This window comes from Lagopus leucura, unplaced genomic scaffold, assembly GCF_019238085.1.
Source record: "Lagopus leucura isolate 7727_CA_CO unplaced genomic scaffold, USGS_WTPT01 Super-Scaffold_100022, whole genome shotgun sequence".
Taxonomy (NCBI): domain Eukaryota; kingdom Metazoa; phylum Chordata; class Aves; order Galliformes; family Phasianidae; genus Lagopus; species Lagopus leucura.
In genome coordinates this window covers 2884991-2902142 of record NW_024962275.1, presented here as the reverse complement: position 1 = coordinate 2902142, position 17152 = coordinate 2884991, and the positions used below count along the sequence as shown (strand labels likewise).

The 17152-nt window shown below is 46.7% G+C and overlaps 1 protein-coding gene across 2 annotated transcripts in view; it reads left to right on the top strand.

The window, feature by feature from the left end:
- COL5A1 (collagen type V alpha 1 chain) overlaps nt 1–16582 on the top strand; it is a 127365-nt gene extending 110783 nt beyond the window's left edge. Inside the window, exons 51-66 of one of the 2 annotated variants that reach the window (XM_042878716.1) lie at nt 460–513; nt 787–840; nt 1301–1354; nt 1799–1852; nt 2585–2692; nt 3109–3162; nt 3262–3315; nt 3613–3720; nt 4092–4145; nt 4532–4567; nt 5397–5450; nt 5789–6047; nt 6423–6535; nt 7857–7925; nt 11327–11560; nt 13811–16582. In XM_042878716.1, coding sequence (XP_042734650.1) covers nt 460–513; nt 787–840; nt 1301–1354; nt 1799–1852; nt 2585–2692; nt 3109–3162; nt 3262–3315; nt 3613–3720; nt 4092–4145; nt 4532–4567; nt 5397–5450; nt 5789–6047; nt 6423–6535; nt 7857–7925; nt 11327–11560; nt 13811–13957 — 1506 coding nt within the window. In that variant the 3' untranslated portion in view covers nt 13958–16582. Of the gene's footprint in view, nt 1–459; nt 514–786; nt 841–1300; nt 1355–1798; nt 1853–2584; nt 2693–3108; nt 3163–3261; nt 3316–3612; nt 3721–4091; nt 4146–4531; nt 4568–5396; nt 5451–5788; nt 6048–6422; nt 6536–7733; nt 7803–7856; nt 7926–11326; nt 11561–13810 lie in introns of both variants that reach the window. The other variant, XM_042878715.1, reaches the window with a different exon arrangement.
- Nucleotides 16583–17152: the final 570 nt, after the last annotated feature.

Genomic DNA, 17152 nt, shown 5'->3' with positions numbered 1-17152 from the left:
ACTGCTCTAAGGATCATTTGAAGTGCACAATAGGATTGTAGGGAGAACTGCGGTGAAGTTATTTTAGTCGTCGAATGATCTGAGAGTATCTTCAGGTGAAAAATGTTACACATTAAATGGAAAGGAAAAGCAAAACCTTCTAATCTTTGCATTCCCCAGAGCTGAGAGGATTCCGCTGTCACTTGTCTGATATATTTATGAAAAGCTCGATGAAATCCCATGTTGATGCTGGAGCTTTGTGTAAACTGGCTGCAGAGCTGAGCTGGTAACTGTGGCAGGTTGAAATTACTGAGCACGCAAAGCTGGGATGTGATCTGGGCTTAGCTTTGAGGGTAGGGAATTGGGATTTTGCTCCCCAGGCTGAACGCACATGTTGCACCTAGAGTGACGGGTGCGAGTGCTCTGCAGGTTTGCAGGTGCAGTTTCTGACCTGGGGATGTCTCTCTCCTCTCTTTGCAGGGTCCAGTTGGTTTCCCTGGTGATCCTGGTCCTCCTGGAGAGCCTGGCCCAGCTGTAAGTGTTTGTCTTGCAGAGGGGCAGTTAGGTTCCTCCTCTTGATGGAACACGGCTGTGTGCTGTTCATTCACCACTCTTTTGTCATTTACTGTTCTTGGGGAAAGGGTGGGAAGTCCCACCGTAAGACCATTCTTCTGACCATGCTGCAGCCTTTGGGGCAGTAGCAATGCAAAACTTACACGCTGAACAACACCTGCTGCTTCCAATACTTTATTTAGCTCCATTCATACCCTCAATCTGCCTGTTTATTTCTTTCTTCTCGTATTTTAGGGTCAAGACGGTCCCCCTGGTGACAAAGGTGACGATGGCGAACCTGGTCAGACAGTGAGTAACTGGATGGACGGGATCTGTGTTCAGTCCCTATGGTTACTGTGTGCAGGTGCAAAGGGTTTGACACAGAAAGATGTATGGCAGCAAATTCCCACCAGCTTCCTCTGAGCAAGTCCTCTGCTCCTTCCCAGTCCCGTCCTCCCTCTTGTCTGTGTGACCCTGGCTGCTGCCATCCACCCAAGGCTGCTCAGCAATCCAGAAAGCAAACAGTAGCTTCTAGAAAAAAAAAATCCAGCCTTTCATTTTAAATTTTCCATGCCTTATGGTATTACATGGCGGGAAGAGATAAAACGAGGTACCACCTGCAGCACAGGGAGGTGTCAGGAGTTGTACCAGCCACCCACACCCTGGTTTGGAACAAACTCTGTGTCTCTGCTTGAGTTTTACACACTTACTCGTTCCTCCCATGTCTCGTGGTGCAGTTATGACTACTTCTCCTCCACTCTCCATCTAGGGGTCCCCAGGTCCCACGGGAGAGCCAGGCCCGTCTGGACCCCCAGGAAAAAGGGTAAGCAGATCTTTTAAGAATGATTTTCTGCATGTGTTTGTATCAGTTTTTAAAAGCTAATCTTATTACTAGTCTAAAGTAAACGTAAGGCAGTAGCATGTTTAAAAAAATAAAATAAAAGTCTGCCATCCACAGCCATTGGAAATCAATGGGAAAGTTTTGAGCTGAATTCCATTGTTGCTTGTTTTGTTTTTGTTGTTTTTTGTTTTTTTTTTAAGATTCTAATACCCAAAAGGAAATAAAAGTTGCTCCAACATTTCCTCTCTTGCTGGTGGAGCCCAGGGGTTTGTGCAGCAAGAAGCTAATTTGTAAACCTTTTCAGAGAGATTTGCCTCTGTGTTGCCTTCTTTCCTGTGGCCGTGGCATTGTTTTGGTAACTCCATTAGAGTGTTGCAGATCAGGGTAATCTAACTGAGTTTTGCATCTATTCTGTGCTTTCTGTAGGGCCCTCCTGGTCCTGTTGGTCCTGAAGGAAGGCAAGGAGAGAAAGGAGCCAAGGTGAGAGCTGAATGGGATTCCTTTCTTACTGTGTCTTTCATGTGCCAAGCTGCTCACCCTCTGACGTTGTTATTTGAAAGACAGTGATTTGATTTTGCTGCGTTACGACAAATGAGCCTGAATTTGGGATCACTGGCCTCAAGTCTAAATGTGTGTTTTTATTTTTTAATGAACTCCGTGGAGATAATCAGAGCTTGGTAAGGTCATGGGAGTGTTTTCCTTGCTTTGAAATGACAGAGTGCCATATTTGGCAATTTAATGTGCTGTCAGTGAAATGGCACGCTGAGTCCTCCATCGTATCCCAGAGCTAGCACAGCATTATTGGACCGTTGTTATTTCTGTAGGGGTAATGGGGGAAATGTAAAGTGGGATTGCAAATTACAGCTCCAGTTGTCGTGGCAGCGTCAGGAATGCTGATGGCGGAGGACATGCTCTGCTAGCACATCTCCCAGGACATAAGCAAAGAAAGCTTTGTGCTCTGGAGAGCTTGCAGCAAAGGCTGTTCTTGCTGTAAATCAGCAGAAACAGACATGTCTGAAAAGTGAAGTTGTTTGGGAGAACGCTTTTCCTCGGCACATCAGGGATAAGGAGGGAGCAGTAAGGAAACCAGCAGATGGAAAATTTTATATGCTGTGCAGGGAATTGCATTCGCTCCGTGATATCCTGCTGTGTCTCTGAAAGGAGGGGTCAGTGCCCCAATGCATATTAAGGCATGGTGTCTCTTGCATCCAGGGTGAAGCTGGTTTGGAAGGGCCTCCTGGGAAGACAGGCCCAATCGGTCCCCAGGGTGCTCCAGGGAAACCTGGCCCTGATGGCCTTCGGGGAATTCCTGGTCCAGTTGTGAGTATTCCCAAATACTCCTCTCACCCGAGAAAGCTTCTTGGTGGCGTTGCTGCTGTAACCCATCTGCCTTGGAAGATGCTTTGTTCCCAATGTAAGATGCTGTCTACAAGGGAGCAGACGGTTTCCATGCTTAGGTGCCCGAGAGCAGATGAAACATCCTCAATGGAAATGGCATAGTGATGGATACCATCACCCAGCATGTTTTGGGTGTTGGGTCTGCTTGCACTCTCTGCATTAATGTTCCGTTGAGCTCAGAAGCCACTTTTCCACTAGAGATATTTATGCTCGTATTTTTGCCTTTATCTGCAAGAGAACAGGGCAAAGCATAGTGGCCAGATGAGGGTGGGTTCATAATCATCTGGGAGCAGTACTGTTGTGAACGATGACTTTGAGAGGACTGCACTGTTTTACAGGGTGAACAAGGCCTTCCAGGATCTCCTGGCCCAGACGGCCCCCCTGGCCCACTGGTATGTCCAAACCATCAAATCTGAATGAGTTTTTGAGATGGGAGAAGGCTTTTTGCGTGAATTCATTCTCCCCTTTGTTTTCCCTCTTGTCTCCCAAAGGGCCCACCTGGTTTGCCTGGCCTCAAAGGAGACTCTGGTCCTAAAGGAGAAAAGGTAAGTGCTGTGCATGACCCCATTGGGTGGCCTGGTGTCTGTGTCTGGCATTCACATGCAAAATGAACAGGTTCTCCACTGCAGCGTTTCTCTTTATGTATTTGTAGCATTTCCTGTTGCAAAAAGGCAGTGCTTTCACCTTATTCAGCTGCTTCCATGTGTCAGGGATAGCTATGCACTCCTGTCACCTTGCTTAGATATTTGGGTTTGTCCCTATGAAATGTCTTTCACAGGTAAATTTGGCATTCTGTTAACTGCAGAGAGAGATTGTAATTAACATCTGCTATCTTCCCCTAGGGTCATCCAGGTTTAATTGGTCTGATTGGACCGCCAGGTGAGCAGGGAGAAAAGGGCGACCGAGGTCTCCCAGGCCCCCAGGGCTCTGCAGGACCCAAGGGAGAGCAGGTAAATGCCAATCTCAGCATGAGAACGTTTTTGAGTCACATTTTCTATCTGAATGTGGTTTATTCTATGTATGAAATATAGTGATGCTCTGAAATGACCCATTTTAGGAGAAATAGGATTCTTGAGGGTCGCATGAAAAGAGTTGAGTAGACTTGGAGAGATGGTAACACAAATATGTGTTAGGAGGACTGACTTTCAGAACTGTGTGCCATACTCCTGTTTGGATCACGCATGCATTTAAAAACCAATTTAAGCTTCAAATCTTTATGTCCTCCAAAACCAGTTGGTACTCCAAAACCAGTGGTTAATTCCATAGCTGTGGACCAGTATTGCTGCCTGCAAATCAATATTGTTCTGCTCTTATTTTTCAGGGTATCACAGGTCCCTCTGGACCAATTGGACCCCCAGGGCCACCAGGACTACCGGTATGTGACCAGTAAAGAAGGTAACCTTTAAACTCCTGGGGAACTGTGCAGCCCTTCTGGGGTCACTTTGGGGTTCCCAGATAACCCAGCACAGCCTTTCTGGAGTGACCTGATGTGATGATGTTAACAGCAATGGGGATTGCCCAGCTGAGCATAATAACAGCACTTGGATGTGTTTCAGGAGTGCTTTTTTGTATGCTTGGAAGAAAAAAAAAAAAAAGCATTCGTCTGAAAAATGGGCCCAAAAAGGGAGTGAATGTAAAAAATAAATAAAATACATACAAAATGCAGAAACTAGTATGGTGGTGTTCTCTCTCTCTCTGAGGAGAGGCTGACTTCTCTGCTAACAAAGATACTAACTCCCTTCTGTATTTTTCTCTATGCAGGGTCCACCTGGTCCCAAAGGTGCTAAAGGATCATCAGTGAGTATAGACATTGTTAAGTGAAGAGGCTGAGGATCTCTTATTAAGTGCTCAGCCTGCTGTGACTCCTCCACATCAGCAGCGTTAAGGCAATTAGCCAAAGATGGCTGTAGCAAATGCAGCCTTTTCAGACTATCCCAGCTCAGAAATTATAATTGGGGAAGGTTTCTGTTACATGCATTGTACTTCACTGAACATCAGTGTAGCAAAGATCATAAGGAGGAATGCAGTGAATAGTCCTTATGAGCAAAACTACTACTGTAGTGCAGAGGGTATTAAAAATAGACTGTGAAGCAGGAGGTGGCAAGCTGAAGAACGAGGAACTCTGTGAGAAATGCAACACTGAAGTGAGCTTCATGTTACAGATCTCCTATTCAGGCGGTTAAAAATTCCTCTTGGGCAACTTCCTAAAGTCTTTTTTGTTTTGTTTCTTTTGTTTTTCCATAAAGAATTCCATGTTTTATTAATTCTGAGCTTGGATTCGATTCTGAAATCTGCTGAATTGATTTGGGGAGGTAACACTTTCATCCATTGAAAGATCCTTCCTTTTCTGCAGGAAGCCTGAGGAAAATTTGATCCCTGCTTAATCTTGATCTGCTTAATCCCAAGTGTTTGACATTGTTTCTTACTGAGCACCAGAAAATAACCAAGACACAAATTTTACTGGGGGGGATGTGGGGACAAGAGACCCTCTTTGTGTGACTAAAAGGGCAGGAAGGAAACATTTACTGGTAGAGACTGTGGAAAAAAAAATTAAGTTTGGGCTGTTGTATCAGTTACAAATGCTATTTACTGAGTGACTTGTGTTTTTCCCTTTTTTTCCACCTAGGGTCCAACGGGTCCAAAGGGTGAATCGGGTCTTCCTGGGCCCCCAGGGCCTCCTGTAAGTACAGCTCCATTACACAAACTTAATGGGTGTTGTCATGTAGATTTCCAGATAAAGATTCAGCATTTCAGAAGTCCTGCAATGGAGTGACATCTGTTAGGGATGCCAGGGAAGAAAGCAGAAGGTGAAGGGACGAATTAGTAATGAGAGGAGAACAAGAGAAGAAGGAACCAACGTTGGTGGCTGGGGTTTTCCTCAGTGCAACCACGTGTGTTTCAGATACCTACTGTGCATCTTGTGATGCTGTTCTTCAGCACTGGTGGCTGCTTTGGCTGTTTCTTCTGTCTCGTCCCTATTTCCACTGAGAAGTTGCATCTTCTTCCCCCATCCATCAGGGTCCTCCTGGAGAAGTCATCCAGCCTCTGCCCATCCAGTCTTCCAAGAGGACCAGGCGAAACATCGATGCCAGCCAGCTGGTGGATGATGGAAATGCTGACAATTACATGGACTATGCAGATGGCATGGAGGAGATTTTCGGCTCACTGAATTCCTTGAAACTGGAAATTGAACAGATGAAGCATCCGTTGGGCACTCAACATAACCCAGCTCGTACCTGCAAGGATCTCCAGCTCTGTCACCCTGATTTCCCAGATGGTGCGTCCTGGGACAGAGGGGACACAGGGCAAAAACACAGTGGGTTCCCAACTCCAGCTGGTGAATATGATTCAGTGCAGGAAGAGAAAGATTTTGGGGACTCCCAGGCCCTTGTTGCCCCCTGAGGAATATGGCTGATCAAAGAGGTTGTAGAGACCTAGAGACATGGAGAAAAATGGGGATGTGTGTTTCAAAAAAGCTGTTCCTGAAAGATGCCACAGTATTATATGGCATCAACCATCATTCTTCTTAAAAATACATATGATAGTAGCCTATGATGGGGATGATACAGCCCGAGTAAGATGGTTGTTGAAGGTTGATATCCCTTCACAGCGCTGATTCTTTCTTCCCCTCTCCTCCTTGTCCTGCATCCAGGTGAATACTGGGTGGATCCTAACCAAGGATGTTCCAGGGACTCTTTCAAAGTGTACTGTAATTTCACAGCTGGTGGAGAGACTTGTATCTTCCCTGATAAGAAGTCTGAAGGAGTAAGTCCACACGACATTCTTTAATATCATGATGATAAAAGATTGTTTCCTAATATGAATATTCATATGCACAGTGTTGGTTATGTTGATGTGTACTGATCTGCTTAGTTGACCCATACTCTTAATTTTTGTCACACAGCCATGCGCTGTTTTATGGAGCTGCTCTCCCTGTTGCAGAGCTGCTCTGCTGGATGCAGGCTGTGATGCTCCTCAAATGCAAATTGTGCTACTACTTTCAGAGTGCCATAAGTGTGAGAAAGGCTCAGCCTGCTGTTTTTCCAGAGAGAGGACCTTGAACAGCTATCACAGCAGCATTAAGTGTCGGATGAATGGTTTTATTATAAGCCATAGCAGAGTTTAAGACATATCCCCTTTCTGTCCGTCCTTAACGCAGTAGAAGCACGCTAATTTGCTTTATGGTTTGCAGGCTGTAAGGGAAGGACAGTCCCAGGACACCTGCAGTAAAGTTTGCCCATTGCTTTTGGAGAGATTTACAACAGAAGTGAGGGAATTTTTGGAAGAGGGGGGAGCACACAGCAGCCGTGCTCCTTCCTTGTGCTCTGCCTGCAAAACAAGGGCTTCAGCTGCTCGGGTGGGACTGCCATAAGGGAGGGATGCTGTGACACAACCCTTCTTGCCAAGGTCACTCCTTGTCCCAGTCTAGGTGGTTGGAGCTCCACCGTGCTCAGTGGTCCAGCACTATCAAAGGATGCTGCATGTGCTGCCCCGTGTGCTGCACAGCCTCTGGAGGCACTCAGAGGCTTTTCCTTAATGCTGCTCTTTGCCTTTCCTAGCCCCTCAGCATCTGGATTTGACATTAGAATGACAGCAGCCTCCTCCATTGCCAGCACTTTCACCGTTCATATTTCTTTTTATTTTCCTGTATCTTTCCTTTTAGCTCTCCTGCCAATAGGCTGCACTGACGGTTTTGCATCCAGAGTATCTAGAATTAGTGATCATTAGCCCTTAGCAAAGGAGGCTGGTGCAGGCAGTGGCATCTCCTTCTGCTTGAACTTGGCACCATAGGGCTCTGCCGGCTGGTCTTGTTAGTGGTGTATAAAGATTAAGAAAACATGCTTTTAAAACAAGTCAGCCATTTTCGATAAGACATGCAGATGCTGCCCGTGGGACTGAATGTAACTTCATTTCTTTCTTTTTTTCTCTTTTCTTTCCTTCCTCATTGCCGTCCACAAACTAGGCTAGAATTACTTCTTGGCCAAAGGAAAACCCAGGCTCCTGGTTCAGTGAATTCAAGCGCGGTAAACTGGTAAGATGCATCTCAGTGCTTTCAGTTTTCTTTAACCCGTGTCGTATTTTACAGAGTAAAATGGCTCGTTGGCCCAAAGAACAGCCTTCCACATGGTATAGTCAATACAAGCGGGGGTCTTTGGTAAGTGGCTAACCTTGGCCCTCTAGTCTGAATCAGAGCACGTCATCCGCTTTGGTATGGCCAGACCTGTTGCACTCTGCATGCTCGACTAATCGCCATCACAAGTTGCAGTTAAAAGGTTTAAGGTGGAATACTTCAGGTGGAAAAAGAAGCAAAGCCACACAGGGATGCGTTTGCTGACCAGCTCTGTGCCCTGCAGGAGGGTGCTGCTGCCCCTTGAGCTGCTCCCATCGTAGCAGGGGCAAACTGGATGGCCCTGTGCTGCTGTCCCCAGGGAGAGCAGCCTTGTCCTGCAAGCCCTTGTGTGATGCCTCACCCTGGAGCTGAGCTCTGTGCTGCTGCACCACTTTCCTTGGGGGGTAACCTAGGCTGGGTTGGTGAGTCTGCACATGACCAGGTCAGGTTGTCCTCAAAGGAGGAATCTCATCTCCTTGCTGGAAATGAGCCGTGCTGGGGGCTCCCACACCATCCCCAGAGCTTGGGAAAAGTGAAGGCATTGATTCAAAGGAGGAGATTTCAAGCCACATGCGTTCCAAGCCTGATGGCCTGGGATTGGATGTAGGCACAATTGGGGTTTATTTTTAAGGGAGAAAAAACTGCTGTGAGGTCAAACAATATTTGATGTCAGCAAGCAAACTAGACATCAACATGTTAAAAAAAAAAAAAAAAGGAGAGAGATGCAGTTCTAGTATTTTGTCCTGTAACTGAACAGTTGTGTTGTGCATAGATCGCTCTCCCACTGAGCCCTTCATCAAACGATGAGCACGAGCCAGCTCTCCTCCAGCAATGGAAATCTCCCACATGTGTATCAGTTCCTACAGGGTGCACATCATGAGCTCGGTCAGATCAGGAGGATGAGGGAAGGAGGAAATGCTCAGCAGACATGAGCAGGTGGAGGTGCTGAGGTCCCCGTTGCCCAAGGCAGAGGTTTCCTGCAGAACATTCAACATCCACCTTGAAGGGCAAACAAAGGAGGATGCTGCCTTGTTTCCCTCAGCCACATTTCATTACCACTAAACACGTATGCTCTGATTCTGCCCACAAGAAGGATATGGCTTCTGCAGCTTTTCTGCACCATCCAACAAGGCCGCAAAGCCAAGGCTTCAGCCTCGTAGCTCCTTGAAGGGCAATTACTCATAGCTTAATTACAGAGCACTTCATCAATTAATATTACAAGTACATTCATCTCTGCATCTTCTGTGCCTTTTTTCCTTTCTTTTCCCAGCCTGTTTGTCGGCTACTTTAGAGGCTGAATGGGCACCCTAGAGCTTGGGGCCCATTTTTTAAATAGGAATTTCAGTGCCACTTTGTTCCATCTTTCTGCGTTCTATTCTCTTGCCTTTTACCTGTCCCACATTTCCCATTTGCAAGAAAAAAGCCACCAGCACATAGAAGACCTTCCACAGCAAACCCCAAAACTGTAAAGTTTGCTTTAAAAAAAATAAAATAAAAAAAATTCATACCAGTCAAATATTTGGAACTGTGAGACTGGTAAACCGGGGAGGTGTTTGCCTGGACGTGAGTTGGTTGAATTCTGTTTGTGGTTTGGCAGGATGGCTGTGGGTGCCCTTCAGGTTGGCAGGGCTGCTCTGCTCAACCCAGAGCCTTTGTGCCCAGCCTGGAGCCACGGCACTGCCAACGACACATCCCATAATACTGCTTACACCAGGTATGCCAATGCTTGCCTTTCTTCTGATGGCACCCAAAGTAAGATGGATGGAGTAAATGGGGAATACAAAGAAACCGTTTTGTTTTGATGCTTCCCCACCATCATTAATCAGTGACACAGAGTACGTGGAGTTAATTTCCCAGCCTTCCTCATGATGCAGCCAGACTGCATTTAGAGGGATAACAGAGTTGCAGATGTTTTCTTTTGGCCTCTGCTTTCCTCCTGTGTGCATTCTGCACGCACGTAATTCCCGGTAGCTCTAACAAGACCTGCCACCCATCCATCCTGTTATCCCTCACTGCCATATGGCATCTGCCACAGGCAAATACTCCAGCACAGAAAAAAGGGGAAAGGATTGATTTTTTTATTTTTGTTTTTTTTCTGCAAAACCAACACGCTTTGTGCACACAGCCATTTCCCAGTGGGTCCAGTTGTAAACCTCGTGCAGAAGCAGAACAGTTTAGCACACAATCTGGCTCCCAAACCAAGCATCGATTGGAAATAAGAATACACAGGAAAGTAACTCTTGCAGGTCAATGAGCAGTGCCACGTGCACTGAGTACTCAGCTTTTTGTGTCCCCATCCTTCTACGTCCTGGTGGTTTCTTGCTCCTGGCATGCATGGCTCTCTCATGGTCAGTCATATTTAACTCTCAGGAGGACAGTGCAACAGCATCCTGACAACCGGTTGGTATATTTTATTTCTTTCCATCATCGTTTTTTACTCAGAACTTTGTTGTCTGGTTGTGAACCTCTTCTATTGTTTGCAGCCCGCACCGTGATCTGATGCTTCACCGTACCTTGAAGAACTCTGTGCTGTTTGTATTTTTCTCCCAGTCATTTCTTAAAGAAGTCGGCTGTCTGTTGAGGGCAGTTTGAAGAGCTGCTCCAGTGGCTTTGCTGTGGCTGGAGGTGCCACCTCAAGTGCAGTCAGTCCATGATGTGGCTCTGGCTAATCCTGTGGTGCTTCCTTGTTGGAGGGTGCAAGGGAAAGTGACAGAAAGGCCTGAAAGCTGAGGAATGGAGGGGCCTTCCATAACTTGTGTTTTGCAGAAATAGATTTCCAGAAACTGTTCTCCTTTGAAGGAGAAAAAGAACCTGATGTGCAGGACAGAGCAAATCCCCATGCAGGTGCAGCTGTCAGTAGGAGCAGGATTTCTGCAGAAGAGGTTGCAAGGATTGCTTGAAATCCCAGTGTGGTGGTACCCAGGAAAGATGAATGGGAAACACCTCAGTGTGTGCAAAATACTTACAGAGGTGAAATAACTGTGTCAAATGGGGCAGCAAAATAAAGCTCCAGACCCTCCCATAAATCTTCATTCTCCTCAAAAGCTGGAGAAATATGCTCAGTACTGGCTTTATGCCTGGAGATACACATCCCCAGATTTGTCCAGTGCTGTGTCACTTTGCAGCTGGGGCTGAAATCCCCATTCCTTTCTCCTCCTCCTGCCCTTGGTTTAGCTTTGTGTGGTTTTTTTCTTAGCTTACCATCAGGTCACAGGCAGCAACACAAAATAAACTGCCCCTGGCAGCAGGAGAACCAGAACATCTCTGTGCCATGCAGCATGGCAGGAGCCAGGATGGGATGGGGAGACCCAGCCCCAGAGCAGAGGGCAGGGTGCTCGTGCACGTGGGGATAAGGATGGATGGGAAATCTGGTGGTCCTTGAAGCTCCCTGAATGCATTCCTTTGCCCCTCACTGCCCAGCGTTTCCCCTTTTCCACTTCCCATAGCTCTCCTACGTGGATTCGGATGGGAACCCCATCGGAGTGGTACAGATGACATTCCTCAGGCTGCTGAGCGCCTCGGCCCACCAGAACATCACTTATAACTGCTACCAATCCGTAGCCTGGCACGATGCCACCACAGACAGCTATGACAAAGCCATCCGCTTCCTGGGCTCCAACGATGAGGAGATGTCCTACGACAACAACCCGTACATCCGAGCTGCATTCGATGGCTGCGCGGTACGTGGGGAAGATGGCAGGAAGGGTCTCTGAGCAAATCGCTTCCCCATTTCCATCGATTTGGTTGCTCTGAGGATTGAGGTTTTGCCCTGATGTTGAGCTGCAGCCCTGCCCTCCCCATGCACGCACAGCCCATGGTGCTCTTTTCCTTCTCTTCGGCTGTGAACCATGTCCAGAGTTTTCAAAGGTGGCACAACATCCAGCCTTTGCTTCTGCCTTCTGCTGGGCATCTGATTGAGGACTGAGCTCTGAGCAATCTGCCCTCAGGAACTGTAAATTTGGCGAAGTAGGTGCTGCTTGCATTTATTTCCAGACCCAGTTTGTCAGTGCAAAAGCACGCATAATTCTCACATTCTGCAGCTGCAGTGCTTGAAGCCCATGGGACTGAATGATAGAGTTGTTTGACAGCAAAAGCCCTCCACATAATTTGAGATTAAAGTGATTCTGTTCTGGCAGACGTGCTTTTACTGTAGGAGCAATGAGAAAAATCAAATTAAAATCACTTCTTTTAATACTTCTGCAAGAGAGGAAAAGGGCATTCATCCCTCTACTGAAAACGCCCAGCGGTTTATCCTCAATACCACGTGTCTCTGGGTAACACAACTTGTCCTCAGCAAAAAAGAGCCCCCTCCTCTCTTCTCCTTCATAAGTCTCAGGGAAGCTGCAGACCACATGCTGCACGTTTTAAGGCAGACACATCTGGTGAAAACCCTTTTAGGTTAAGTGATGCTGTTCAGGTGCCCTGTGTTCCTCTCCCTTTTTCTTAATGAGGAATATTTGCCTGGAAACGGGACTGGAGCTCCTTTGAGTTTGTTCACTTGGTTGCTGCTTACTGGAGGTTGTAGCACCGGCTGCTGTCAGCACGACCAGCCTTAGTGCTGCAAGGTAAAGACTGGCAGGAGCAAAGCAGGGGAGCAGCATGGGCTGGTGAGCTGGTGGAGGGGCACAGGGCTTTGGGCATTGCTTCCAAGCTTCAGCCCTTCCTCCTGCCCCTCTCTGCAAGGCTCTGGAGAGGAGGTAAAAGACATTGAGGGGATTCGCTGCATCCTGCAGGGATAGATTTGGTGCAGATCCATATCCCAGTGAGATGCTGTGAGAGCCTTGCAGGGCAGTGCTCTGCCTCTCCTGTGTTCCTTACTGTCTCTGGGACCTCAGCAGGTCATCCTTGCTGAAACACTGGCAATATCTATAAGGTTAAGAGCCTTAATTTGAAAAGTGAGGCCTGGTTACCCAGCACAGCATTGCTGCAGAGGCCCTGAGAAGCTCCAAACCCTGGCTGTGATTGAGGCTGCTGCAGCCAGCGCCGGAGGAGCTCCAGGGCTAATGTTTGGGCCATTATTTGAATATGTTTCTCCTGATCTTACAGCCCTTTCTCAGTAACTATGATACAGCCTATTCTTCTGAGACACACAAATCAGAGGGTAAGGTAGAGCCAAAAGCTGCTCCATAAATTCACTTGTTTGTGCAGCTTTGTATGCTCCCGGGTGCACTTCTGCTCCTCCAATAATTATTTATATTTCAGAAATAACTGTATGGCTAGCAGGCACGATAAAAAGACAACATCACCTTGTGAATTCCATCAAACTTTAAATGCGGGCTTTTCGGTAGCGCTCGGATAATAGTCAAACTAATATATTCAAATTAAATTGCTTATATTTGCTCAACAACCCGTGCATGTCCTTGGGGAGGCAAAACAACTATACCACAGCCACAGCAGTACTGCCAAGCTCCTGTTCCAGCTCTGAGCTATGCTGAAAGCAGTGCTAGGGCCACTCCATCCTCATGGCAACAGCTCCAAAGTGAGTCCTCAGGGCAACCATCTCGGCAGCATCCTCAGTGGTGCCCACTGCATCTGCAGGGGGAGTTGGATGCAGTGTGCCTGCAAATTAGTGTAGGAAATCCCTGGGTGACACCATCTGTGTATTCCTAGTTCACCAGTGAATGTTTGCGCACGATAACCCGCCGGCATTGTGTTGGAGGCAGCATTGCCTCATTCATTGAGGAAAAACTTCTTTACAGAAAGAATTGTTAAGCACTGGAATAGGCTCCCCAGGGAAGCGGTTGAGTCACCATCCCTGGATGTGTTTAAAAACCATTTGGATGTGGTGCTCAGGGCCATGATTTAGCAGAGGGTTGTTGGGGTCGTTTGGTTGTGGTTGGACTCGATGATCTTTCAAGGTCTCTTCCTTTTCCAACCTGAGCGTTTCTGGGATTCCATTGGAGCTCTTCTCTCTCCCTCTTCTCCTCCAGGCAAAGAAGGGCTATCAGAAGACTGTCCTGGAAATCAACACGCCCAAGGTCGAGCAAGTGCCTGTCGTCGACATCATGTTCAATGACTTCGGAGAAGCGTCACAGAAATTTGGATTCGAGGTGGGACCAGCTTGCTTCATGGGCTAAGAGCCACCTGAAAACTAGTCTCCAAATGAGCAACCTCGTAACCTCATTGCGCCATTTAATTAATTAAAAAAGAAAAGAAGAAGAAAGAAAAAAAAAAAAAAAAAAAAAAAAAAAAAAAAAAAGAGTTCCTCGTCGTCACATGCACGTTCTGAAACTGGACAGCGATGGGTTCTTTCCTTTTCGTTTTGTTTTGTGCTTCGTTTTGCCCCAGTTCCTCTGTGCCGCGGCACCCGCGCAGAATCGCATGACCTGACGCTGCCCACGTGGCCCATGGACCTGCCCTGCGTGTCCTGAGGTGGAAACGCATCCGAGACTTCTTCTCTCCTCCAAATGATGCCAAGTGCTTCTCGGCAGGTTGTTGTTTGTTCGTTTCTAAGGAAAAAATGGATAATAACTTGAAACTCCCGCGCTCAGCTTGACGTTGAATCCCGGCTCTCATGCGAACCCTGCTGAAGTTCTTTATGGTCATCTCAGTGACTTCTGTGAGATTTGCATCAGGTCTAGCAAGCAGATATAATGGCCGTTTCCAGAATCTGTAGGATCTTCATAGAATCACCTAATCCCACTTCTTACAAAATCTAACCCGACCGATTCGATCGCTAAAAGCCACCCTGGGCATCTCTTTCCCATGTCTTAAAGGTGCTTATATTTTTGTATGTTTGTAAGTAAATATTTGTATTGTATATTATTTGAAATGTTCCCACGTTCCTGGCTTCAAAACATGCATGTGACCCACACCTGACTGCTGCCAACCCACGGGGGGATGCAGCTGAGGCCATGCCCCCGCAGCCACTGATGCCTTTGGAATGATGTGCTTCAAAATAAGGAAAGCAAAGCCTCTTTTTGCTACAGAGCCCTACAAAGCAGGCTGCAGTTTGCATCTCTGCCTCTTTGCGCCCCTGCTTCACCGTCATGTATGTGTTTTAAGTTAATTCTTCTCGCCTCCGTGTTTCCTTCAGCGTTCTTTCAAAATAATAATAATTAAATTAAAAAAAAAAAAAAAAATCTGTTCCCAGTGGCAGATTGCAGTGGCAGGGAAGATCCATTTGTCCTCTTGGGATATTGAGTGTAAAACAACAAAAACAAAAAAAAAAGGAGAGGGAAAAAAGAAAAAAAAAAGGTGCTGTTTTGTTTTTACATGTCTCTTCGTGGTGCTATCTATTCGAGTAACGTTAACACTGCACTGGTTGGACTCTGCCATTGGCCAATCTCCCACTGCCCGCCGCTTCAGCTGTTTGCAACACAGGCTGCACACTTCTGCTCCGGTCTCTGGTTATAAATGCATGCCAGCTTCATATATGCTATGCAGAAGATCTCTTGTTTGCATTACGGGAGCTTATAGGGCCCGTGTAGGATGTATTAAAAGTGCTTACGCCTTTTCAAAAAGCATTCATGCATTTATACGGCCGTGATCACACCAGGCCGTGTCGGTGGCTGAATGTTTGTGGTGCTAATTGATGTCATTGTCGTGAGGACGGAGCTGTGTGTGCCATTCTCTTCCTCTTCCCATGGTGGCTGCCAGGATGGCTTTCTTTCCCACGCAGCGTTTCCGAATCACAGCCCTCTGCCACCCCATTCCTTCTCCACGTGTTGCTTCGTTTTTTCTCCCCGGCTGTTTCCTTGTGTAGATCTCTTGGCTGGAAAATTTGATGTTGCAGGGGATTTTTGTAATTATTATTATTATTTGGCCTGGAGTGTTACAGTTGAGCCAGGGGAGGAGAGCGGGAGGGGGGGTCTGTCACCATGAAGGAAAGGACATCACATTTACTGTGAAAGAAGGCAACATATGATGTCTTTTCCCCCCTCCTTCCCTAGCAGAGAGCAGCAGCGCCCAAGGGAGGGAGCGAGGCGGGAGCTGCGATGCTGCACGGTGCTTTCGGGTCTGCAAAAGCCGTGTCCATCCATCTCCCTTCTTGTGTTCTGTCTAATTACTATTCATTTCTATTTCTCCTTTTTCCACCTGGGGGGGAGGAAAAAAAAACCTCAAAAGGTGCTACCCTAAAACTGCAGACTCCAGCAGCAAAGCAGTGAAAACGAGGATACGTACAGTGATCTGGTGCCTGCTCACCTTGGCACGAGCCTTGGCTGGGAGCATTGGGAAGGTCGAGGAGGTTGCACGTTCCTGTCTGCCACAGATAAGCCATATCTTGATGTGTGTGCGCACGTGTGCGTCTGCCTAGGTCATGTGATTCTGTTCTGATGAATTCTCATCAAGGGAGCTTTTTTTTTCTTTTTCTTTTTTTTTTTTTTTTTTTTTCCTCCTTTTATTTCCTTGCTTTAAGAAGAAGAAGAAAAAAAAAATAAAGAAATAATTCCTCTGTTGAATTCCACAGTGTTGTAATTGTACTGAGCTCCAAACTGTTCCGATTCCCCCAGACCACTTAGCTACGGTATTATTGCAATAAAATTACTACTTGTATTTGCAGACGTTCTTTTTGTGTAATTTTATTTCCCTCTTCCCTTAATATATATGACTTGAACAAATGTTGATAAGAAAAATAAAACCTATGGAAAAAAAAAAACAAACAAATTTAGTACATAAGGCCCTTTTTAAAATATACTGTCAAACGACGTATTGTACATTTCTTCAAAGTCCAATAAACATGTCATAAAATTTAAGTGTAATGCCCGTAAGAGCTATTTTTAAATATTTTAAACCTGTGTAATAAAGGAATAAATGTAATAGATTTTTTTTTTTTTTTTCAATAAATCAAGTTTACTGTTTCCACCTAAACCGACGTGATGTGAATGTCTTCTTGGAGTCGGTCGCAGAGGGATTTCCCCCTGAACCCTGAGCTCGGTGATGCACGAAGAGTTCGTCGGAGTGGTGAAAGGGAACGTGTGCTGTAAATAAGGAGAGAAAGACCTCAGAGGGAGGAGCTCCCAGGCCTGGAATGCTATTTCTCAGTGAGGATGGAGCCAGCAATGTGAAGGACTTCAGCCGTGTACCAGAGCTGTGACCATTGGCCGCCAGTTCTCTATAGCAATGGACCCGAGGAGCCGTTGCTTGGCATCACAGCCTGTCCTCGACTCATTGGTCCCTGAGGTGAAGCCAGGAAACAAAATGCAACTGCTGGCTGAGCTGCTGAGCTCCAAAGTCCTGCCTGCAGGTGCTGCTGGCACATGGGGGGAAGCAGCATGGGTGCACCTCTGCAATCTGTGCTCCTGGGATGTGCAAGAAGATGATGGCTGCTT